Below are 26,228 nucleotides of genomic sequence, written 5' to 3'. Positions count from 1 at the left end.
TATTTGGGAAAGTGTCATATTCCCAGTTAAATAAAAAACCAAAATTCAAAAAATGAAAACAATGTGAAATCTATCTAAAGAAACTCCATTTACAAATTTAGTGACATGTCAAAATCAGATTTTCAGTCTTTCAGTCATTCAATCTAAGAGCAGCAAAATAAATAAGTTACAAGAATAGAAAGTATTTTCTATGAATTTTAATAATTGGAACATTATATATAGCTGTTTGCTGATTGGGGCAGGATATGGACAGTACATGAACATTCATTAAAGAACAGAAGCTTAGCATATATGAAGCCCTGGGGTCAACCCCAGCAGCAAAAACAAAACAAAATTAATAGCAACAATGAATTTGCTGGCCCTATTTTTCAATATTATGCATATATGTGTGTGACTTTAAAATTACATAGGTTTGGGGACAAATCTTTTAATATATTCGCTTCTATTATGAATACTAAAGGATATTTTGTGTCACATGGCATAGAAATTAACACTACATTTATTACATTGAATAGAAGTCTACAATATCAAAAATGTAAGAGCTGTATCTACAATCTAGGTATTTATAGGTCAACTCTATTCTATTTCTATATTAAAAATATTGCTCATGCTTAAAGCTCTTAAATCTTTAGCATTAAATATCTCCACTTATTATTATTTCCTTCATTGGATATAATTGGTTTTTGGAAAGATGATGTTAACAGAGTACCATTGTTATACTTAAGGATGTTACCCCTTTATCCCCTTGCATTACAGACATAAAGTTTTTACTATGAACAATGGGGAATGCATTCTCACAAGTTTCACTGTGGTCTCAACTATTGGAATTACCACAACCATACCCAGCTCTTGCCCCATTCTCCTTCATTCTCACTCGCCTTGCCCTAATGGATTCCTATGGCAGACAGTGTGCCCATTGTGTTATGTGTATTAACTCTAAATGCTCACAACTTAAAAAAATAGTTGCCATTGTTTTTGTCCTCACAGATCAGAATATTGAAAAGTGAGGAAGTTGGTCTGTGTAAATGAAAGAACCAAGAATAATGACTTCAGAGATCAAACACTTTAAAATAATGTATAGTTCCAGGGGAAATGGAACCTGCTCTGGTCATAAAATAGTTTACTCATATAAGAGTTCATACAATGAAATGAAAACTAGATTTTAATGACAAAAATCAACATGACCTTTCTCTCCCTCTTTTTTACAACACTGGGGACTAAACCCCCAAACTTCTTTTTTTTCAAGTTTTTAAATCTTTTGTTACAGAGATTTGAGTTAAATGTCACGACATAATATGAAAGTTTCCACAAAGATTCCATAAATGATAATTACTCCTAATCATTCAGAATCAAATCCAAGCTTCAGAACCTTTAATAGATGAAACTGAACTCTCCACAGCCTAATTGCAACTTGCCTTTCCAAAAACATCTCTTAATAAAATGTCAGCATCCCTTGTATCTTACCCCATTCATTCTTTCATTTTTTTGCAAATTCTTCATTGTGATTAATTACATAATTTCCCAAATTTCACAATATTGTGGGATAGTGATGCTTAGTCAAAGTCACAAACATTCTAACTTTCAGGGAGCAAATTGTCTATCATGGTCTATAAAGTTTTGAGTTCTATGAGCTTTGACAATACTGTTATTTTTGTACATCAGATGATATGTATATTTATTTCCTTTTGCATAGCATTAGCTAGCTGTTTCCTCTTTCCCACTCTTTCCCTCCATCCCAGAGCTGCCATTGAGTGGTTTAGTTCGTTTTGATCAATGTCCAGTGCAGTTGATAGGTCCCACTGTTGTATGTTTTTGCCTGATTCCCTCTTGTTCTATGTCTCCTCTTGGTTTCCCTCCGGTATGCACATATAGACCGTATATGTGATCAGCATCGTGGGGTTATTTAGTAGTGATTCAACTAGATGGGTGGAGATCCTTTGTTTCTAAATTCTTGTTAACTTTGTAGTATCACCTTACTTTTTGGATTTGACATCCACTTATCAGGGAGACCATGTGACATTTGTCTCTTTGCTCTTGGCTAACTTCACTTAACATGATTTGTTCTAGTTCCATGCAAATGTCATTATTTTGTCCTTTCCAATGGCTGCATAATATTCCATTGTGTATACATATAAATATTTTTGGATCTACTTATCTGTGTTGGGGCATCTGGGTTGTTTCCATATCCTGAAAAGTGCTGAAATAAACATGTAGGTGCATGTGTCCTTGTATACAGGTTCCTGTTGTTCAGGATAGATGCCTAGGAGTGGTATGGCTGGGTGATAGGTGTAGTCAATATTTATCTTAATGAGGACCCTCTAGACTGCTTTCCAAGGTGGTGTATAAGTGTACATTCCCACTAGCAGTGTAATAGGGTTCTTATTTCTCCACATCCCCTTAAGCATTTGTCATTGGCTGACTTTAGGGTGTGGGCCATTCTGACTGGGGTAAGGTGGTATCTCAGGGTTGTCTTTACTTGCATTTTCTTTACAACTAGGGATGGTGAACATTCCCTCATGTGTTTCTTTGCCATTTTTATCTCTTCTTCTGAGAAGTGTCTCTTTAGTTCCCTTGCCCATTTAGTAATTGATTTGTTAGGTTTGGGAGGGAATAGTTTCTTGAGTTCCTTGTATATACTGGATATTAACTCCTTATCTGATGTATTGCTGGTAAATATTTTTTCCCAGGTAGTTGGTTGTCTTTCTAGCTTGGTTGCTATGATTTTAGCTGTGCAGAAACTTTTTATTTTAAGGTAGTCCCATTTCTCGAGTCTCTTTCCAATTTGTTGTGACCCTGGGACACTATTGAAGTTCTTGCCTGTGCTTATAAGTGCAAGTGTCTCTCCTACTATGTCCTGCAGTAGTTTCAGAGATTCAGGTTTGATATTAAGGACTTTAATCCATTTTGAGTTGATGTTAGTGCATGGTGACAGGTTGGGGTCCACTTTTAATATTCTTCATGTGGCTGCCCATTTTTTCCAGCACTAATAATAGAAGAGGCTGTGATTCTACCACTGTACATCTTTGGCACCTTTGTCAAATATCAGCTGACTGTAGGCATGTAGTTTTATTTCTGCATCTTCTATTCTATTCCATTGACCTTTGGGTCAGTTTTCGTGCCAGTCCAGGCTATCTTTGTTATTATGGCTCTAGAGTAGAGTTTGAAGTCTGGCATCGAGAACCCTCACATGTTGTCTTTTTTGCCTAGAATTGTTTGGGCTATTCTAGGTCTTTTGTTGTTTCATATAAATTTTTGGACTGTTTTCTGTACCTCAGGATTGTAAATCGTTAGGATTTTGTATTTGCTTAAGTTCCTTGGATGAACTGATGGTGGTCTATTTTGGAGAAAGTTCCATAAGCTGCTGAGAAGAACATGTACTGTTTCATTTGAGGGTGAAATACTTGGTAGATGTCAGTTAGTTCTGCTTGAAATATGGCCTCACTTAATTGGGTAACATCTTTTCCAATACTCTGATTGATAGACCTGCCGTTTGGTGAGAGTGGGGTATTAAAGTCTCACAGTATTATCATATTTGGATCTATTTTATTCTGTAAGTTTGAGTTTTTGCATAATATATTTGGGTTTTCCAAAGTTTGGGGAGTATAGGCTGATAATGGTAATATACTTTCCTGGATTGTTCCCTGTATTAATATGTAGTGTCCTTCCTTGTCTTTTTGTATTGATTTTAATGAAAAGTTTATTTTGTCAGATATCAGGATAACTACTCCTGATTTCTTACTGGGGGCATTTGCTTGGTAGATCTTTCTCCAACCCTTCACTCTGAGTTTGTTTGTATGTTTGGTGAGAGGTGGGTCTCCTGAAGTCAACAGATGGATGGGTTGTGTTTTCTGATCCAATCTGCAGTTCTTTTTCTTTTGATTGCTGAATTGAGTCCATTAATATTTATGATTATTATAGAGAGATGCATTACAATTCCTGTCATTTCCTGTTTTCCTAAGTTTTTCTTCTTTCTTTTCCTCCTATGCTTACTAAGTTAGACTTCTAGTGATACCTTTCTGATGAGGATCGCAGTTCCTGATTGTTTTCTTTAGCTTGTGTTCCCCTTCTTAGTATTCCTTGCAATGCTGGTTTATTTTTTATTGTTCATTTAATTTTTCTTTCCTATTAAAAATTTTAGTTTCTCCATCAAATGTGAATGCTAGCTTTGCTGAGTATATCAGTCTGGGCTGGTTCCCAGGGCTTTCTTACATTCAGTGTCTGTGTGGAGAGATCTGCACTTTGCTGCAAGGACAGTAAAGGTTGGGGACAGGGACTTCAGCTTTTTGGTACAGAAATTCTTCCCTTTCTTTCTCTTTTGTTGTTTTCCACCTCCTGTTTTTCTCTGGGTGTTCGTGCTTTTTTTGTTTTGGTTGCTTGGCAAAATTAAGCATTGGAAATCAACCTCTCTTTTTGGTTGGAGAGAGCTGTGTATTTCCCTACTGTCCCATTGCCATCTGGTCTCCCCTCCCCATCCTTGGTTCTTTACGACTTGGATGTATCTAAAGACAGAAGCAGCTCTATCCAGTAAGTACAGATGTATTTGATGAGTGAAGAGTCTTGGAAATATCACCTCTTAATCATAAATACTGACATAATGGTTTTGTCTAGCCAGATGTTAGGACAGCACAGTAAAAATTATTTCACCACTTGTGTGAATGCCAAAGTTCACCATGTTTTATATGTTCTTCCTTGTGTTTGATTACTAAAATGGGTATCCAAAACATTTTTTTCTACCTATACAGTACTGGCTGTTTCCTGTTGAGGTCTTCACCAAACTACAATACATGTGTTATTCTAAACTATTTCTGAGTACTACAAAGGGACTATCACAATGATATTAAAGGTCAAGGCCTCGGTTATAAAAACAGCATCAATGATATTATTAGGAGATTCTATTTTGCCTAGCTATGATAATTGTGTTCTCTGTTGCTCATTTTATTTGATATACTTCATCTTTCTGTACTTCACATGGAATTTACATCAGGGCCACCTAGAGAAATGAAAGTGACCCATATAAATATGGATTTTTTTGGGGGGTGCTGGTTCTAATAGTTGAAGTCAGGGTATGGATGTTGTTTCTGAGCATTATTTTTGTGTAAATCTAGTGCTTTACCATTTGAACCACAGATATATTCTGGCTTTTGTTGGTTCATTGCAGATAAAAGACTCATGAACTTTCCTTCCCCAGGCTGTCTTGGAACCCTGATCCTCTCTAAGGAGTGAAGTTTACAGGCCTGAGGCATAGGTGTTCAGCAGAGTGAGCGATTTTAATGTATCTCATAAGTGTATAGAAACACACTGTGATAGCTCTCTATGCAATGGGCTTGCTGTTTATGGACATAAGGCATGAGACTAGGATAATTCTGGTAGGTTGTCCCTTTTGACAAGGTAAATATCCATTTTATTCCACTGAGAGCACAGGAACAGGGGCATTGTACCTTAACCTCTTTCCTTAGAAGTGACTTAAGCTTACTTCCTATACTATTGGAGTAGGATGAATATATAAGGGCAACTAGCTATTTATTATTAGCATAAATTGTAAGTTTATACTTAATAAAGGGCAAACAGTTATTGGAGTGGAAGTTTCCTTGTTCCTATTTCTCTAGTGGGCAACTGATCAGAGTCTTCAAAAGTTTAATGTAGATATTTGACATGGTAGTCTAAAACTCATTTGTTTAGTTTAGGTAGGCTGTTGTGATTCTCACTAAAGTGTTATTGTAGCAAAATCCATCAATGTCCCTGTGTTATATGATACTTGCTCAACAATGGCAGTTGTTACATAAGCACCTATACAGAACAGCAAGCACTCCCTTCTTTGAGTCCTTGTAAGTGGGAATAATCTATTTGGCTTCCAGACATTTTTGCCTTTGTGCAGATGCTTTCCTGTTTTCCAGCAATGGCCCAGCAGAATTAGAGACAGCACTGTGTGTGTCTCTGTCATGCATGCATGGATGATGTCACTCCAATGAGCCACAGCTACAACATTGAATGACGTCAAGATCTCTGGAGTAAGAGACATGATCCTACTTGTCATTTGGACTCCTCCTGACTCTACAATGCGGTGGTGGCCTTACATTATTCCTACTTCAAGCTCCTCAACAATTCTGATTTCTTAAGGGACTCTTCTAAATCATTCTTGTTCTCATAGAATCATAAAGAACATTGAGAAATACGGAGTCTGAGCCTACCTAAATGTTTGTCCTCTCTTTGGGGAGCTTTGTCTCTTCTTATAAATCATACATTCTAAACAACACATGTTCAACTTAATTTGTATTTCTTCTAGAACGTGATCTCTACCTGAATCTGGTCAGAGAATTTCTCTGAGGTCTTATCAAGATGATGTAGCACTTAGGGACAAAGATGCAGCCGAGGAGGCCTCCACTGGAGGCCAAGACAGAGAAGAACTCCACAGCCATCATGACTTTACCCTTGGCACTGTGGTGGACAGGCAGGAAGGTGAGCCACACACTGCAGAACAACAGCATGCTGAAAGTCAGAAACTTGGCCTCGTTGAAGGTGTCAGAGATGTTCCTTGCCAGGAAAGATACTGTGAAGCTGGCTAAGGCCAAGGCACCCACGTATCCCAAGACACAGTAGAAGGCACTGAGGGAGCCCATGTTGCACAGGATGATGATATGTCCATGTTCAGAGTGTGCATCTATGTCCACAAAGGGAGGAGAGGTCCCCAGTCAGAGGCCATAGAGAGTCACCTGGATGAGGGTGCAGATGGGGATGATGAGGTTAGGAGCCCAGGACACAAGCCACTGTCTCCTGCTTCTCCCTGGAACAGTGAGTGTGAAGGCCAGAACCACAGAGATGGTCTTGTCCAGGACAGTAGAGACAGCCATGGTGAAGACCACTCTGAATATTCTGTACTAGTGGAAGCAGGTGGCTGTGTGGGGATGGCCAAGGAAGAGCAAGGAGTAGAGGAAGCAGCAGATGAGGGAGATAAGCAGGATGTAGCTGAGGGCCTGGTTATTGGCCTTGACAATAGGGGTGTCTTGGTGCTTGATAAACACCCCCAAGAAGAACAGCTGTGAGTGCAGTGCAGCAGAGAGCCAAGCAGGACAGAAACACGCCCAGGGAGTCTTCATAAGCTAGGAAGCTCTTAGTTTTTACCAGAAAGTGGTTTCTCTCAGTGTTGGCAAACTGATGGTCTGCACACCTCACACAGTGCTCCATGTCTGGTGAGGAGTGAGAATCATTATTAGTCTGTGTTCAGAATTTCTCTTTCCTCTCATCCCTCTCCAATTAAGCAGCTCCTTTTCCCTGACACACCAGTTGACTTTTATGTGGTGATTGCTGGGTTTTCCTCCCTTTATTCTTGGGAATTTGTTCCCAACATGAATGACCTTTCCATGCACCAACAGAGATTTCATTAAGTGATTTCTTTGGTTTTCTTAAAATTTGCATTTTCTGTTTGGTTATCAGACTGGTTGGGGGAAGTTTGGCTGCATCCACTAATATTCTCCGGATCTTCATTGATCAACACAGCAGCTCTACTTTATTTCATGTTTTTTGATGAATATTTTTCTTCCTTCCAAAGAGCAGAGACGTTTCTGCCTATCTTCAATTCTGCTCCGCTTTTCCATGGCTGGCCCAACAACCCCACCATCACTGGCACTCCTCCAGTCATTACTGTTACTCAGGGTCAATTGGGTGACCAAGAGTCCACACGAAGACACTCAAATGCAATGTCCCCATCCATAGGGCAAAGGCCAAGGAATCTTCAATCAATTCTCTTCTTTGTAGTATTCAAAACAGGTCCAATGTTTGGACCTCCTTCAGGGCAAAATTTCTTAGGATAGACATGCAGTTTCTGCTTCTGGGGTTATTTCATGTAAGTAAAGCTCTGGAAATGGGGAGCTGCTGGTGAGATCAGGAATAAGAGATCCATGACAAGTTTGATTTTTTTCCCTTTAACTAATGTAAGTAAGCCTCTTCCCTGCTGTCATTATCTCAGCCTGTATCCTATATCATTCCCAGAAGCTTGGCTTCTATACTATGGTCTCTGCCATATTTCCAGGCTTATCTATTTTTCCCCTACTCATGCTTTCTTTTTTATTTTAATATTTTTATTATAAAAATACTGTACAGAAGGGTTACAGTTACATGAGTAAGGTAATAAATACGTTATCTATCGAGCATTGTTGCCTCTTCTTTGTTTTTCCCCTATCATCTCTTCCTTAGTCACCTCCCCAAGTAAGTACTGCCTGCCTTTCCCCTACCAACCCTCCCTGAAGTTGTAAAGTTTATTTTGAACATAGTGTCCTGTGCGTCTTATTGTTACAATGGCTGGACCTATAACCCTATTTAAGCATTTTGTTTTCTTCCCTACCCTCCCCAAATTAGAAATATATATATATACAAGATGCAGGACAGTGACATTAAATACAGTGAAAACAGGGGGTATACTGTGGTAGAGGAACATACCAAAGAAACAAAAAAATCACTTAGTACATTATAAATGTTAAAAACAGTAGCAAAAAGAAAAGACTATTTGTGCACTTTCTTGGGGTTAATTTCCCTTAACATCATCTTACATGGTCATATATATACATAGCTTTTGACCTTTCTGCTTGTCCTAGACTTATACTAGTTATTTCAAATAAGGAAAACCATGGGACCTATGTTTCTTTGGGCCTATCTTGCTTCACTTAATGTAACTTTTTCCAAGTCTTTCTATTTTCTGACAAATGGGGTGATGCCATTCTTTCTGAAGGAGGCATACAATTAAATTGTTTGTTTGTGTGGTTGTGTGTGTGTGTGTGTGTGTGTGTGTGTGTGTGTGTGTGTGTGTGTGTGTGTATCACATTTTCTTGATTCATTCATCTACTGAGGGGCATCTGGGTTGGTTCCATATCTTTGCTATGATAAATAATGCAATAATGCTGTGATAAACATCATTGTTCTGGTTGATTTAGTAAGGTCTTGTTTGTGATCATTCGGGTAGATGCCCAAAAGTGGGATTGCTGGTTCATCGGGGAGTTCTATCTGGAGTCTTTTGAGGAACCTCCATACTACTTTCCAAAGTGGTTGAACAAGTTTACACTCCCACCAACAATACAGTAGGGTTCCATTTGGCCACATCCCCTCCAGCATCTGTTGATATTAGATTACTTGATTATAGATATTCTAACTGGGGTGAGGTGGAATCTCAATGTTGTTCTGATTTGCAATTCTTTTGTAGCTAGAGAAATTGAGCATATCTTCACATGTCTACTGGCCATTCTTATTTCCTCTTTAGAGAAGTTTCTCTATGTGTTTAGCCTACTTATTTCCCATGCATTTTTTTGAGGATTTGTTGTTGGGGAATTTAATTTTTTGAGTTCTAAGTATATTTTAGATATAAGATCCTTGTCTGTTGTATGGCTAGTGAGGATCTTCTCCCAATCTGTGGGCTTTTTCTATTGATCTTGCTATTTATGTCCTTTGCTATGCAGAAGCTCTGCAGTTTCATGCAATCCCATTTTGTCCAAACTTTCTTTGATTTTTTGAGTTTCTGGGTCTCTATTAAGAAAATTTTGGCCTATGCCAAGATCATCTAGGGTTTCTCCTATTCCTTCCTATACTGTGTTCAGGGTGTAGGCTTTGATTCTGAGGTCTTTGATACATTTGGAGTTGATTTTGGTGCAGGGTAATATATAAGGATCTAGCTTAGTTTTCTAGAGGTGTTTAAGCAATTTTTCCAGGACCATTTACTGCTGAGGATGTCTTTCTTCCATTCTATTTTTTTTAGCTCCCTTGTCAAAAATTAGATGACTATAGGTCTGTGGGTTCATTTCTCGGTCTTCAGTTCTATTCCATTGGTCCTAAGGTATGATCTTGTGCCAATACTAAGCTGCTTTGATTACTATGGCTTTGTAGTGAAGTTTCAAGTTTGGTACTGATATTTCTCTAGCACTGAAAGGATCGTTTTTGCTATTTGGGGTCTTTTATTGTTCCGTATGATTTTTTGGATTCTTCTAGTTCATTGAAAAATGAGGTTGGAATATTGATAGGTATTGCATTGAATTTGTAGATACCCTTTGGAAGTATTGCCATTTTCACAATGTTATTCTCCCATTACAGGAGATTGGGAAGTTTCTTCACTTCCTAAGTTCTGCTTTAATTTCCATTTTCAGGTTTTAAAATTTTTCACCATAGAGGTGTTTCACTTATTTAGTTAACTCCTATGTATTTTATTTTTTGTGTGGCTATTACAAAAGGAGTGATTGCAGCCATGCTCTTTTCATACAGAAGAGCATATAAAAAAGCCAATGAATTCCGAGAGTTAATTTTATACCTGATACTTTGCCAAAGTTTCAAATCAGCTGAAGCAATTTGGGAGTGGAGTCCATGGGATTCTTTTTTTTTTTTTTACTTTGGTTGGTCATGGGACTTGAACTCTGGGCCTGGGCGCTGTTCATGAGCTCTTCAGCTCAAGGCAAGCCCTCTACCACTTGAGCCACAATGCCACTTTCAGTTTTCTAGTGGTTTATTGGAGATTAGAGTTTCATGGACTTTTCCTGCCCAGGCTGGCTTTGAACTGCTATCCTCAGACCTCAGAATCCTGAGTAGCTGAAATTACAGGCGTGAGCCACCAGTGCCTGGCTTCCATGGGATTCTTTAAATACAAGATCATGCCATCTGCAAAGAGGGGAATTTTACTTCATCTTTCTCTACTTGGAACCCATTTATGTTTGCATCTTTTCTTATTACTGTTGCTAGGCATTCTAATATGAAATTGAAGAGAAGTGGAGAGAGTGGACATCCTGTGTCATTCCTGAGTTTAGAGGAAATGGCTTTATCTTTGTGCCATTAAGTATAATGCTGGCTTGTAAGTTGGTCTAACACTGCCTTTATTATATTTAGGAATGTTCCATGAATTCCTAGATTTTCTAGAGATTTCAACATAAATGGTGTAGAATCTTGTCAACTGCTTTTTTAGCATCTATTGAGATAATCATGTGGTTCTTATCCTTACTCTTGTGGATGTGATGAATTATATTAATTGATTTGAATATATGGAACCAGATTTGCATCACTGAAATGAAGTCTGTTTGATCATGTTGTATGATTTTTTTTTGATGAGTTGTTGAAGTGAGAACTACTTGAGAAGTTTTGCATCCATGTTCATCAAAGTAATGGGTGTATAGTTCTCTTTTTCTCATGAGTCCCTGCCTGTTTTGGGGATGAGGGTTATGCTGGTTTCATAAAAAGAGTTTAGTAGTATATTTTCACTTTCAATTTCATTGAAGAGTTGGAAGAGTATTAGTGTGAGATCTGCATTGAAGGCCATATAAAATTCCACTGTAAATCCATCTGGTCCTGGACTTTTCTGAGATGGGGGGTTTCTTATTTCTATTTCTATTTTAATGCTTGATATAGATCTGTTAAGTTGGTGTAATTCAACTTGGTTTAGATTCCACATATCAATATTTGCTAGCAAATCATACATTTCATCCAGATTCTCAAACTTATTCCTAGTCACAACTTCCAAAACTGGATTTGAAGTTTTTCATATGTTTTATACAAATTTTGATTCATGCATTTGAATGCAGGTGAGCTCATTACTTTCAGATCTCCAGAAATCCCTGTAAACTAGGAAGTCAAAGATAAATTTTCTCAGACAATTGTATGGAAACATTCTGTATGTGCTTTGTTTGAGAGAGGAATACTTTATGCAATGAAAGATTTGTGAGAGAAACTGAAGCCAATTGAACATGGAGTGGAAGTGAGACAGATGAGGCTCATGTGTAAATCCAGAATTAGAAATGTACCTCTATGGGAGGTGAGAGATGTCAGAGATTTCTTCTGCACTGTCCACTCTCTAAATGAGCTCTCTGTGTGTGCACATACTCTCACACCCCTTTTCCCACATGCTCACACATGCTCTGGTATTTGGACTTGAACTCAAATTCTGATGGCTGTCACTTAGCATTGATTTCTGGCACTCTACTACTTGACCCACAGCTCTGCTACTAGCTTCTGAGTGAGATAACAATCTCAAAGACATTCCTACACAAAGCAACTTCAAAACATAATCCTCAGATCTCAGCCTCCTTAGTAGCCTTCATTAAATGTCTGAGCCACCAGTTCCCAATTAATATTTAGTATTCCTGACATTCTAGCTGTCAAGCCACAGAATTACATTGTACAGACAATATCAAAAACAACCGTGAGAATTGAGATTCTCTATGAGAATTTCCCCAAACTGATTATATTGAATCCTAGGAGAACTTATAGTTGTATAACATTCTTGATTCATATTAGCATGTGAAACCATCTGGCCTTTAAAATGTCTCATCAGAATTAGACCAGTCTGCCTGGTTTGGCTTTGTGCCTGTCTTTCAAGAAATTCCAGGCAGGCTTCAGTATTCCTGAGTCTGTAGTGATTTCCACATTGTCACCACTAGAGGGAGCAAAGGCCTTGAGGGAAGTGAGCTGGTGAGGTGATAGACCTCTTCAGTAGCAGAATAAACCAAAGGAAAGTTGGGTAACAAATACTCTGTGGTTCTAAAAACCTCAAAGAGAACCCCAATGAGTGGTGGGTCCAAGCATGCCTTCTCCTAGGAACATGGGGACCCATATGCTTCATGCACAGGGAATGATTATATGATGGGATTCTTTCTAACAATTGCAAAATCTGTGTGCTGGAACAGGTCTTAGTCACAGCCATGGCCACTAGAACTCTATTACAACTGGAATACCAACCAGCAGGGACACCAAAACAGGTGAAGATTAATGTGGTTTCCATCTTAGGATGGAAACTTAGGATCCTTGACTTTTATCTCAGAAGAACAAATTCTAGACAAGTCACAATGGTAAGAAAATGTGGCAGAGCTTTACTGAGCAAAGATGCAAACAAGCAAGCAGGAAGAGACACAGGAAACACAAAGCACAGACACACTGCAACTGAGGAGAGGCACATGGCTCTTGGGCTGCCATGGGTATTAATATAAAGGCAGGAGGTCTGACTTCAAACTTACGCAAACATAGGTGGTTCATCTTTGCTCTAATCACTCCTGGTATTACACTTTCTGAGTTTCTGTATGTTTTGGACATTCTTTTCAGATAAGAAGTCATCCTTACCTAAAACAGATGATTACTCTTTCAGTGAGGAAGGTGCTGTTGTCTATGTTTTGGGTAGGATGTTGCTTATGTTTTGGGGGAGCATTTTTGGGGGAAGACATCCTTGCTGCCAGACAACTGTTAATTCATATAATGAGAAATATATCTCTCAGGAAGAAATGTATCCTGTTGTCTCTCTCTGAAGCAAAGTTAGTGCTTCTGTGTTTCTATATCATATGTTTCAGAGTTGCCTTCACCAAGACTCACTTTTTTCCCTCAATTCATTCAAATTCATTTTGTGTTCAGTGACTTTGGTCCCTTAATTTTAAAGGATATAGGTGAACGAATAGGTCTCTATTTGCTGTGAGAATAACATACCTCATTTTTCCTTATCTTTGCTACTCCATTTTCCTCTGAATGACTTAATTCCCTTAATATTAAGAGAAGTAGGTGACAAGCTTTAAGCTTGAGTTTTTTAATTCCTGGCATGCATTAACCAGGCCTCATTTTCCCTAGTATAACTTGCCAAAGTACTGCATCCTCAGTCCATTGCAATCAAGATCAGAGCAGTGCTGGCTAAACAGTAAGATCCACTCAATTTGTGTGTAGTAGAAGTATCCTCATGGGCCATGATGGCCACAACCATACACCATTAGTGATAGCTAGAATAGAACTGATTGTCTGGTGGTAGATGACTTTGCCAGGTACTGAGGTGATTACAGATCTCTGCAAGAAGCTTGCCTGGCTATGGGGTCATAGCACAGTTCTAGTGCTATCAATTGGCCTACACTAAGCTGTGGGACAATATCACCATTTTGCTTCCCTGTCCTACTCATGACAAGTGGGATGGAGAACTATGCTATGTCACATCAGCGTGGTAAGTTTTGTCAAGGAAGCCACAAGTTCTGCACCAGTAGATGACACCTGTAATCCCAGCTACTTAGAATGCTGACATCCACGATTGGGGTTAAAGCAAGCCTGGGCAGAAAATTGAATGAGACTTTTATCTCCAATATAACATCAGAAAACTGGTGGTGGCACTGTGGTCAAGTAGTGGAGCACTAGCCTTGCCCTGAAGAATTCAGGGTCAGATCCCAGGCCTAGAGTTCAAACCCCAAAACCGACAAAATATCGAAGCGATAAGGCCATTTTGGGGAACACCACCACCCACTGAGGCTTAATATCCCATCCAGAAAGCACTAACTGTCATGTGGATACAGTGAGGTCCACACTCCAGCTTGTGCTGCTGTAGACCAATGCACACTAGTTTCCTAGAGCAACGTAAGTTTCTGCTTGGTACCACCTTGAGCACTGTCCTTCTAGGGCAATGGTCCCTGAGATGATTCACTAACAACAAGATTGGGACTGACCAGATGACAACAGAGTCACACAGCAACAGTGGCTTCACAAGGCTAAACAGGAGGACAGGTGTCAGCCTACTCCACCCATGGTGGAAACTGATGCAAATGGCATTTGTTTCTGCCTCAGGGACCTTCTAACACCTCCTGAAAGCTTCTAATGAAAGCTGTGGTGATAGGATAACAACAGTGCCTCCAATTTATACTGGAGTTTTGGTCCAACCATGACATGCCTGACACAAGACCTCTAAGAAAAACCGAGACCCACTATTCTTGCCCTGCTCACTAGGAGTCTGTATCCCATACATGGTGTCTTTACAAGACTGAGGAGGAAGATTTTGGCAGTGTCTTTCTTCTCTGTCCTAAAACAGTTCCAGAGGCACAATCTAAATGTCTGTACCAAAGAGTAGAGACTATAAACACTTTCCCAGCTCTGGTCTCTGTATATAGGGATGGTGCTGAGATTTAACTAATTCACTCCCTCCCTGCAATGTAAGAGGGTTTCTGCCCATAATGAGCTACTATGGCTGGTGATGGAGAGGAACATGGAGATGGCTTCTTCTACCTTTTCTCACACTACCTTTTCTGTTGTTTTGTTATACTAGGGAAGTACCCACCTGTCAACAACACCTGACTCTCATATGTTCTTTGTTGCTAGTGCAATCTTTATATTCTCCCATCCAGAGATGTCATCTTGCTCTGCTTCTGGAGAATCCCCTTAAATAATCACATTCTCTGAGTCAGTTTAGTGTGCTTCTACCACATGAAATGAATTGTATTTCTTTCTTTTCTTTTTTTTTTCTTTTTTTTTTCTTTTTTTTTGACGATCGTGGGGCCTGAATTCTTGGCCTGGGTTCTGTCCCTTAGCTCTTCAGCTCAAGGCTAGCACTCTACCACTTGAACCACAGCACCACTTCTGGCTTTTTCTGCTTTTGTGGTGCTGAGGAATTGAACTCAGGGCCTCATGAATGCAAGGCAAGCACTCTACCTCTGAGCCCCCATCCCAGCCCGTCTTTGTTTTCTTTACATGCCACACAAGGCAAGATTCACTTCTTTGCAGAAGGGTGCCCCATCAGCAAGAGTCTGGCAAGCAAGCACAGAGACAAAGCATCCTGTTTTACTTTTTACTCCTAACACATCAGACCATGCCTCTCTGCTCATATTGGTTGTACTCAGGTGGACAATCAGCTCCCAATTTCAATTTTATTTCTTAAGAGTTTCTTCATATGCACAGCTAATTCAAAGTAGTTAATGGCTTGATATGTTACCTGGGCTTGCTCCAATGTCCCACACAGCATTGTTTTTCACAAATCCATACATGGCAGAGTGGAAAAGCCAGCTTGCTTATTCCCCCCTACCCAACCTCTCTGCAATCTCAGAACAATCATCTCGAGTATGCTGATCAAAGCCTGTTCATGAGCTCTCCCAATTCAAAGAACTTTTCTAAGACTCCAAATTAAAATGTCATCTTGTTGGAAGATAGGATCTACACATATTACCGTGTATAGAGAAAAGCATTTGATTCAACAAAGTCATGAGATTTGCAGTTAATCATTTGTAATTCACATATACCTAACCAAATATTTCTGGCCTTTTTGCAGGACCAACTTAAAGAAATACCAATTGCTTCTTACCCTGGTGCTTGCTGTGGAGGAGATCAACAACAACCGCCATCTGCTTCGCAACATGACTCTGGGGTTTGAGATCTATAGTGAACATTACAAAGATACTGATATGTTAGAGGATCCTCTCATCTGGCTGTCTGGGAAGAATAAAAACAACCCTAATTATACCTGCAGAACAGACAGCAAAGCTTTAGCCGCACTCCCAGGAACCTCAAGCACATTTGTTGCAATTAGGACACTGCTAGACCTCTACAAACTTCCACAGGTGAGGCTGGGAGAGGTGGGCAAATGTGAAGCCATGTCCACATGGACTCTGTTCTCCACAGGCTGAAAAAGAGGTGTTAGCACAAACCCTTCCAAATGCATAATCTTACAAGGAAAGGACTCCAAAAGTAGGTGGGACCTACATATTTTCTTTGCTGTAAAAATAAGTAAATAAAAGGAGAGATTGTAAGAGAGCAAAGTATAGTCCAAAGCTCTCAGCCTTATCCATACATGTCTACAATGAACATGGAACATGGGAGATAACTTTGCAAGTGGGATCAGCAAACTTTCTCTCCCACCACTGCCAGTTGTTGTTTAGATTAATACTTGCCTATGACCATTATCTTCCTGCTGTTGTATTCATTTTTTCCCTGTAGTTCACCTTTGGGTCTTTTGATCCTCTCCTGAGTGACCATGGGAAGTTCAGTACTGTCTACCAGATGGCTGCAAAGGACTCAGATCTAGCTCTCGCCATGGTCTCCTTGATGCTTTATTTTAGATGGCTCTGGGTAGGACTGTTTATCACAAAAGTCGACTACAGTGTGTGGTTCCTCTCAGAATTGAGAGAAGAGATGGGCAAGAATGGAATCTGTTTGGCCTTTGAGAACATGATAACTTACATAGCCATTTTAGATATCTAAATGATCTATCAATGCACCTCCAGATAATGGAATCATCAACCAATGTGATTATCATTTATGGAGACAGTAAATTTCTATTAAGCTTTATTATTAAATTTGTGCACTTTTTAATTACAGGGAAAGTCTGGGTCATGAACTCACCCTATGAGGACATGACCATTGGTAAAAAATATTTTCTGATCAACTCCTTCCATGCACCTCCCATCTTCTCTCACCATCTTAGAAACACTTCTGGGTTCACCAATTTTATTCTGACAGATACCTTGTCCAAGAACTCAGGAGTTAATTCCCTTTCCAGGGCATGGATTCAGTCTGTTTATTGCCTACTGATTAAGTCTGACTGCAGAGACTTGGGGCTCTGTTCATACAATGCCACACTGGATTGGTTGCTCAGGCACATTTTTGAAATGACCATGTCAGACGAGAGTCAAAACATTCACAACACTGTGTTTGCTTTGGCCCATGCCCTCCACCAGAGGTTTCTTCATCACATGGAAGAACCACCAGTGGACAATATGCAACCAAGAGCATTTCTCTCTTCACAGGTAATGGCTTTGCTTTGGGTGACCTACTCTAGGCTTGCAGACTTTCTATAGAAGCTTTCATAGCAGATGGAACTAGGTCAACTGGCATCATTTTGGATAGTAGAAGAGACAGTGGGCCTCTCATTCTGTTCATGAAATGACTGTAGAGCTTGAAGAAAGCTGCATCCCTGACAAGGAAGTGCTGTGTCTTCTGTCCCCATCTTCACTATGTGTGGAAAAAGCCATACCTTTTTCAACAGCATATATCTAAATTCTCCTTGTCCCTTTTTAAAATGACAGATCAATTGTGATTAGTTCTTGAAAACCTACGATTGTCTGGACATAAGTGGCTCACACCTGTGGCTAACTCCTGACAATTAACCCCCAAAAAGCCAGAGGTTGAGCTGTGGCTCAATGGATAGAATGCTTACTTTGAAAAGAAAAAAAAAAATCTCAAGTTGAGGACCTAGGCCTGAGGTCAAGCCACAGGACAGGCACACACACACACACACACACACACACACACACACACACACACACACTCTGAACTAAGTCTTGCTTCATGTAATCTTTCATAGTTGTCATAAATATTCTATGATTCTACTTACGTATTTTTCAGACTGACTCTCTTATCACAATCATAATATAAATGATTGGAATGCATTTGGAGAGGTGGTTGAGGTCTGTCACATGATAATTCATTATTTGGTTGGATGTGGCTAGAGTTTCACTCCCTTCAAATTGAGTTTCTGCATCCCATCCTGGATAACCAGGTTTTAGAACTTGGTAACACTTTATTCTGCTGTGAGCCTGCATTGATACAGTTGGTTAGATTCCTTTGGTGTGTGTGAATCAAGTGGTGGGAATGAAGACTAATCTGTGTGCTTCCACTGTTCTGAGGTTCCATGATAAGCCTGGGAAGCAATTCACCATACTGTAATGTGTCCATATTAGTTGCATCCCTTTTTGAAGAAGATCCAATTTACCATTCCTGTTGGAGACCAAGTGATTTTGAATGAGGAAAGGAAATTGGAGGCAGAGTATGACATTATAAGTGTTTGGAATTTTCCTGAAGCTCTGGGACAAAGGGTGAAAGTTGGCGAGTTTTCTCCATGTAAACCATATGGTCAACAACTGACTTTGTTTGAAAATCTGATAGAGTGGCCCATAGGAATTACCAAGGTGGGTCATTTCTACTTTTTTCACTCTTTCCTTTTTAAAAAAAATATTTGTATTACGAAGTAGTTGTTGAAAGAGCTTACATTTCTCTTAGTCAGGTCATGAGTACAATGCTTGTAGACAATGTCACCACATCCTTATTTCTCCCCCAGAGTTGGTGTTTTCTAACCATAATGTCATGTTATGATCCATACATAAATAAACAATGAGTTTTTCCTGTTTGAAATGTTGTTCACTAAATTTATGACTCAGTGGTATACATTTCACCACTTCTTGTTTCTGGAAGTTTCCTACTAATAGATTCATGAAAGTCATAGGGGAATATTTCATTACCATTACATTGTTATGTTGTTCTATGTTTGCATATTGAATATCATAAAAGGTGAATGACACCTGTGAATCATCATTCCAGCACTGTGACAAAATATCTGAGAGAACCAAATCGGAAGGCAGAAGGGCTTGCTTTGCTTCTGCCTGAATATTTCAGACCATGGTTGGGTAGAGACAAGAGGCAATGAAAGGAGCATCTGCCAGTGAAGTTCACCGACCTCATAAAAGCTGGGAAGCCAAGAGAGATGTGAATGACCCTGGGTACAGCAGCACCTCCAAAGCAATTAGCCATGCTTTAGAGTGTAGGTTTGAAGTTTCCCTGAGTCATTTCCTCTCATGCTCTTATTCATCTGTGAACAGATGAATAAAAACACATCACCTGAATTCAAAAATGGGATGCAAGATTTAACTCCCAATTCCTAATTTCCTAGAATTAACATCCAGTTCTTAAAGGCTGCATGACTTCCCAAGAGCATAGAGGACATGGTGTCGAGGATCCACATTTTCTTCAGGTCATGTTAGATGAAACTATAAGAAGGCTCAATCAATTCACTGGCTGTATGTATATAAACATGATGTGTTTTGATGAACTTATCCCCCAAATCACTGGAGTGTCTGGGATATCAGGTAAAAGATGAATAGTCACTAACCTACAATCTGAATGTTCTCAGACTCCTCAGTCTGTCTGCACTGAGAGCTGTGGTCCTGGATTCAGGAAGAACTCTCTGGAGGGAAATGCTCCTTGTTGCTTTGACTGCACTCCTTTGCCCAGAGAATGAGATTTCTAATGTGTCAGGTGAGTCTGGCAGTGATAGAGAAATTCCCATCCCTCCTTCCTAATCTTCAGTCCATGTAAGCCAGTGGAGTGACCTACTGTAGAAAAGCAGGGAAACACATTTACCTTCATGCAGAGTTCCATGGCTACCATTAATCATGCATCTCGTTAGAAGGAACAACACACTGCCCCTCCATTATATCTCTGATTGTATTTTCTAATCTATTACAGGATTTATCTTGAGAATAAACCTGTTCCCCCCTCCTCATCCCATGTTTTTTTTTTTTATTTAAAGAAAGTGTCAAAAAAAGAAAATATCAAAGATCAATTGCTGACCTTTGAAATGATGTGCAAATCATCATGGAATTTTGGATCTAACATAGCCTTTCATTTCTCAGTGTCCTTTGCTGTTCTTTTCTAATTAAATTTTATTTTCTATTTATCATATACTAATAATACAAGGGGCTTTGTTACGATCACTTTATATCTGACACTGGCACTAGGCAGACTAGCAATTACTCAAATATAATTGATTCAGAAGTAGTTTACCGTTTCCATTTCATTTCTCATCTCCCTCTCCCTGCAGATCTTTCCCAGAACCCTTAAATCAGTGGAGAATCATTGTTCTTGACACAGATCAAATGCTCAGGAAGTTTGTATTTGGTGTAAGGAGTAGGCTGAGGTTTGGATTAGACCCTCTTGTTTAAAATTGATCGATTGGGCTGATTCTCTATTCTCTATAATTTCTTGAATGAATAGCAATGAGTCAGAGTGGTATGACCTGCCAAGAACGCAGCACATAATACTAAGTATTTATATATTACACCTGTAATCCAAGCGACTCAGGCAGTTGAGACTTTTAGGATGGAGTTTGGATGCAATGATGGGCAGGAAACTCAGTAAGATTCATTTCCTCAACTAAGCACCAAAAAATTTGAACAAATACTCTGGAAAAATTTCCAGGGCCAGAATTCAAGCATTGGAAGACAGAAAGAAGGAAAGAAAGAAAGAAAGAAAGAAAGAAAGAAAGAAAGAAAGAAAGAAAGAAAGAAAGAAAGAAAGAAAGAAAGAAGGAAGGAAGGAAGGAAGGAAAGAAGGAAGGAAGGAAGGAAGAGAGGAAGGAAGAGAGGATGGAAGGAAGAAAGGGAGGAAGAAAGGAAGAAAGGGAGGAAGAAAGGAAGAAAGGGAGGAAAATGAGAGGGAGGGAGGGAGGAGGGAGAAAGGAGAGGGAGAAGGAAAAAAGGAAAGAAGAAAGGAAGGAGGGGGGATGGAAAGAGATAATTAGAAAAGTGCATGTGAGGAAGGAAAGGAGAAGAAATATGAGAAAGGAAACGAATTCACCTGAATGTTCTATTTTTCTTTTTTTTTATTGTGAAAATAACCTACAGAGAGGTTACAATTACATAAACAAGTTAATGAGTACATTTCTGATCAAGAATTATTGCCTTCTCCTATGTTTCTCCTTACCATCACATCCCATCTCCCCACTTGCCCCCTTGTCCCCACCCCCACAAAGTTCTAAAGTTTGTTTTTCAACATAATGTCTTGAAAATCTCATTGTTGCAGTGGGTCCACCTGTATCCCTATTTTAAATATTTGTTTTTTCCCTTCCCCTACACAAATTATACCAACATCAAATACAGCTAAAACACGGGTATGGGGGAGGGACATACAAAGAAACAAAGAAATCATCTTATAAATATGTTAGAAAAATAGCAATAAAGAAAAAGCATTTGTGTCTTTATCGTGGGGTTCATTTCACCTAACATCAACTTATCTGACAGTTTCTGCTTGTCACAGACGTATACTACTTATTGCAAATAAGGAAAACCATGGGGCCTATGTTTCTTTGGGCCTGGCTTACTTCACAATATAATTTTTTCCAAGTCTTTCCATTTCCTAACAAATGGGGCTATATCATTCTTTCTGATGGAGGCAAAGAATTCAATTTTGTATATATACCACATTTTCTTGATCCATTCATCTACTGAGGGGCATCTGGGTTGCTTCCATATCTTAGCTATGGTAAATAATGCTGCAATATACATAGTTGTGCTGGTAACTTTAGTATAGCCTTGTTCGTGATCATTTGGGTAAATGCCCCAAAGTGGGATTTCTGTTTCATAGGGGAGCTCTATGTGGAGACTTTTGAGGAACCTCCATGCTACTTTCCAAAGTGTTTGAACAAGTTTACACTCCCACTAACAATGCAGTAGGGTTCCCTCTGTCCACATTCCCTCCAGCATTTGTTGTTATTAGAGTTCTTGATTATATCCATTCTGACTGGGGCCAAGGTAGTATCTTAGTGTTTTTTTGATTTGCATTTCTTTCATAGATAGGGAGGTTGAGCATTTCTGAAAGATTTTTATAGAGAGAGTTACCCTATTTTTATTGAAAGCAATACAGATCATCAGGCGAATCAGGAAAAATGAGCTGCTTGAGTGGAGGGGTTGAGAGGAAAGAGAAGTACTGAACCCGACTAATAGTGATTCTCACTACTCACAAGACATGGAGCAGTGTATGAGGTGTCCAGATCTTCAGTTTGCCAACACTGAGTGAAAACACTGCCTGATGAAAATTGAGAGCTTCCTACTTATGAAGACACCTTGGGCATGACTCTGACCTGCACAGCTCTCTGCTGCTCTCTTCTGCTCTGCACTTACAGCTGTTGTTCTTAGGTTATTTATCAAGTACCAAGACACCCCCATTGTCAAGGCCAATAACCAGGCCCTCAGCTACATCCTGTTCATCTCCCTCATGTTGCTTCCTCTGCTCCTTGCTCTTTCTTGGCCATCTGCACACAGCCAACTGCATCCTCCAGCACACCACATTCACAGTGGTCTTTACCATGGCTGTCTCCACGGTCCTGGCCAAGACCATCACGGTGGTGCTGGCCTTCACACTCACAGCTCCAGGGAGAAGCATGATGCCGTGGCTGGTGTCCCGAGCTCCTAACCTTATCATCCCCAACCAGGTGACCCTCTGTAGACTCTGGCTGCAAATCTCTCCTCCCTTTGTGGACAGAGATGCACACTGAACATGGCCATGTTGTCATCCTGTGCAACAAGGGCTCCCTCACTGCTTTCTACTATGTTCTGGGATACCTGGGCACCCTGAAGTTGGCCAGCTTCACGGTGGCTTTTTTGGCCAGGAACCTCCCTAACACCTTCAATGAGGCCAAGTTCCTGACCTTCAGCATGCTGGTGTTCTGCAGTGTGTGGCTCGCCTTCCTGCCTGTCTACCACAGCACTAAGGGGAAGGTCATGGTGGTGGTGGAGGTCTTCTCCATCTTGTCCTCTAGTGGAGGTCTCCTGGGCTGCATCTTTGCCCCCATGTGCTACATCATCTTGATAAGTCCTGAGAGAAATTCCTTGAATAGGTTTAGGGAAAGATCACCTGGAAGAAATCAATCTTAAGATGAATATAATTTTGTTGAGAATGCTTAGAAGTTCTGCGTCACAGGTATGAAATTTTGGCAGCCAAAAATCAATTTAACCTAAGGAATTCTTTCAACAAATAAATTACTCTTATTCATTTTGCTGGTTATATTAGAGTCACAGCAAATTTCCATCAAGATGTTGTACATTTGAATTTTATCTTGGATATGCTTTGTTTCCCCCAATGTAATCTGCCTTTATTCTATCTATCATCCTTTTGAGTACATTATCTACTGTGATTCTTCCTTTCCCTATATGTAGGCTATATCACTATATTGATCACTGATATATGAACATTCATCTTGGTAAAAGTTTCCATGCTTTGATTCAAATTAATTGAGTGTATTTTCTGAGAAATTTCTGTATTTCTGTTCACATGTTTGCTGTTTTGCAATATTACTGAGTGTGTTTTCCTAGGAAATCTCTCCCATCCAACCCCCACTCACTCTCTCCTGCCCTTTAGTATTTTAGTTTAGGATATTAATCAGCACCAGTATCACATGGGAATCTCTATGTGTACCTTTTCCTGGAAAAAGGGTCAGGGCATCAACATGACTTAAGCTGTCCAAACGAACCACTGGAGGAATAGTTTGGTTATTGATGATCATTTCTCACTGGAAGTTGAAGATAGAGTTAGCATGACTGTCAGAGCTGAGCATTGTCACTTCACTCTCTAACAATTCTCAATGTTAATAGATGGAGAAAGAGAAAAGGATCCGCAAGATGAGTAAAATACATTAGAACATGCTTAGACTCAATATCTGTCAATGTTCTTCAAATAGTATGAGAGAAGGAACAATTCAACCATTCAGAAGGCTCCCTGAAGAAATCAAAATCTGTTGCCTGTTTATTTGGAATGTGAGTTGAGGCTCCTTGACTTGCCATTTTTCTTGTGTTTCTATGGCTTGTTCTGCCCACTTGGAAATGGCAAAAGAGCAGTCAATGAACAACCTAGAGGACAGTTCTCAAAATGCTCTAGAAACACTACTGGTAAGCATGCTAAATGAAAAGGGCCCTTTTAGTGGCAGAGTTCAAGGGAAAGGCTATAAGAAAAAAAATTGGGAATCCAGATGTGAAAGAAGTTAATGAGGCCAAGAAGGACCAGATGGCCTTAATTGGACAGAAGCAGCAGTAATGGAGGAGTTTCTGAATTCTGCAGAGAGGTATAGCTTGTCACTAATGTGAAATAATGACCCCCAAGTGTAACCAACAGCTGGCTTAACTGGGCCTTGTCTTTCAAGTCTCTGTAGCCCCAAGAGAGTTAAGAAAGAGAATGGAATGCTTGATATTTATTTTTTATACTAATTCATAAAAGATATTTATTACTAGTTTTAAATTTAAAATTTTCATTTTTACTATAAAGGTGATATACAGGGGGATTACACTTACCCAAGTCAGGTAAAGAATACATTTCTTTTTGGACAATGTCATCTCTTTCCTTGCTCTTTCCCAGTTTTTCCCTCTATTTCCAACCACATGTTATATAGTTCATTTACCACATAGTGTCTAGTGAGTACAACTCATGCATTGGTTCACTCTTTGTCCCTCCATTTCCCTATCAAATTGTAAAGGCCTTACCTCTTAATACTGTCATATCCGAGAAGATACATTCAAACCATAGCAAAGACAAAGCTGAAGGAAGAGCTGTGGATCTGAAGAGTGAAAAAGTTCAGGTGGTGGAAAATCATTGCCTTTTTAAAACAGTGGATATGGGCTGGGAAGGTCGCTCAGTGGTAGAGCACTTGCCTTGCATGCCTGAGCCCCTGGGTTAGATTCCTCAGCACCACATAAGCTAAAAGAAAAAAGCCGTAAGTGGCGCTGTGGCTCAAGTGGTAGAGTGCTACCCTTGAGCTGAAGAACTGAGGGACAACGCCCAGGCCCAGAGTTCAGGCCCCACAAGTGGACCCCCCGCACAAAAAATAAATAAAACAAAAAAACTACAAAAAAACTACTTAAAGATAATACATATAAAATACATGAAATGAAACACTTTTCTGCTATCTGTCTACCACCTTTGTGATTCCCAATGCTCTTCCTCTCTTTCTTTCCCTACAATATAATCTTCACTGTTTTTCTCTCTTTTTTTTCTTTTGAGCTGACCCTGGGGCTTGAACTGGGGGCTTGGGCTCTGTCCCTGAGTTTTTCTGCTCAAGGCTAACATTCTAACACTTGAGCCATAGCTCTACTTTCTTTCCTGTGTATATTGATTCTTCACATTCAAAAGTGTTGGTGCTTGTAATCTGACATCTTCTCCTGACTCCTTCTTTTTTTTTTGTCTTTTCTTTTTGGTACTGGGGATTGAACCCAGGACATTGCCCTTGCTAGGCAAACACTTTGCCACTGAGCTTATCCCAGCCCTCCTGACTCCTTCTTTAAAAGATAACATACTGAGCACCAATGGCTAACACTTGTATTCACATCTATAATATATAATACATAGTATGTGATTTAAAGAATATAATGTAAAATATCATATAATATATGAAATATAATATGTAGTTTGTAATGTATAGTGTATGATATATAACAAGTATCATATAGTAAAACATATCTATAGAATATGATAGACAATGTTCTATATAATATATTTGAATTAGAAATTAATATAATTATTTTTATAATAGCCAAAACAAGTAATAGAAATTACTCTTATCATATAAAATGACTGTTATATTTATAATTAACCATACAATTTATATATCTTTTAATATAAACATAATATGATATAATTATTATATATTATATGCTCTATATTTTATACAGAAAGCTACAATACATACAATATAGTGTTTCAAAATATTAAAATAAATATAAAAATAAATAACAGTCAAGCTGAGCAGAATGGTAAGGCTGTCTTATATTTTTAAAGAACAATATAAGGAAAAAAAATCACCAACGGGGGCATGATGGTCCATGAGACTCTTATCTCTAATTAACAACCAGAAAACTAGAAATGGCACTGTAGTTGAAAGTAGTGGAGTGATATCCTTGAGCAAAACAACTCAGGGATAGCATCCAAACCCTGAGTTCAAGCCCCATGTC

The 26,228-nt window shown here is 39.3% G+C and overlaps 1 protein-coding gene and 1 pseudogene across 1 annotated transcript; one reads left to right on the top strand and one right to left on the bottom strand.

The window, feature by feature from the left end:
- Window positions 1-3,305: 3,305 nt before the first annotated feature.
- LOC138813661 (vomeronasal type-2 receptor 116-like) lies at window positions 3,306-6,848 on the bottom strand (annotated as a pseudogene).
- Window positions 6,849-6,902: 54 nt separating this feature from the next.
- On the top strand, window positions 6,903-23,165 carry LOC138813660 (vomeronasal type-2 receptor 116-like). The gene is given in 10 exon segments (XM_070002057.1): window positions 6,903-7,036; window positions 16,013-16,301; window positions 16,678-16,876; window positions 17,059-17,486; window positions 18,420-18,647; window positions 19,646-19,738; window positions 19,740-19,770; window positions 22,415-22,508; window positions 22,510-22,776; window positions 22,778-23,165. Coding segments are annotated over 10 exon segments (2,151 nt in total).
- The last annotated feature ends 3,063 nt before the right edge of the window (window positions 23,166-26,228 follow it).

Source organism: Dipodomys merriami, unplaced genomic scaffold (genome assembly GCF_024711535.1).
Source record: "Dipodomys merriami isolate MVZ:Mamm:240054 unplaced genomic scaffold, mDipMer1.0.p SCAF_6, whole genome shotgun sequence".
In the NCBI taxonomy this organism is placed as follows: Eukaryota; Metazoa; Chordata; class Mammalia; order Rodentia; family Heteromyidae; genus Dipodomys; species Dipodomys merriami.
The sequence above is the reverse complement of the archived record's forward strand: the minus strand, read 5'-3'. Positions and strand labels throughout refer to the sequence as shown.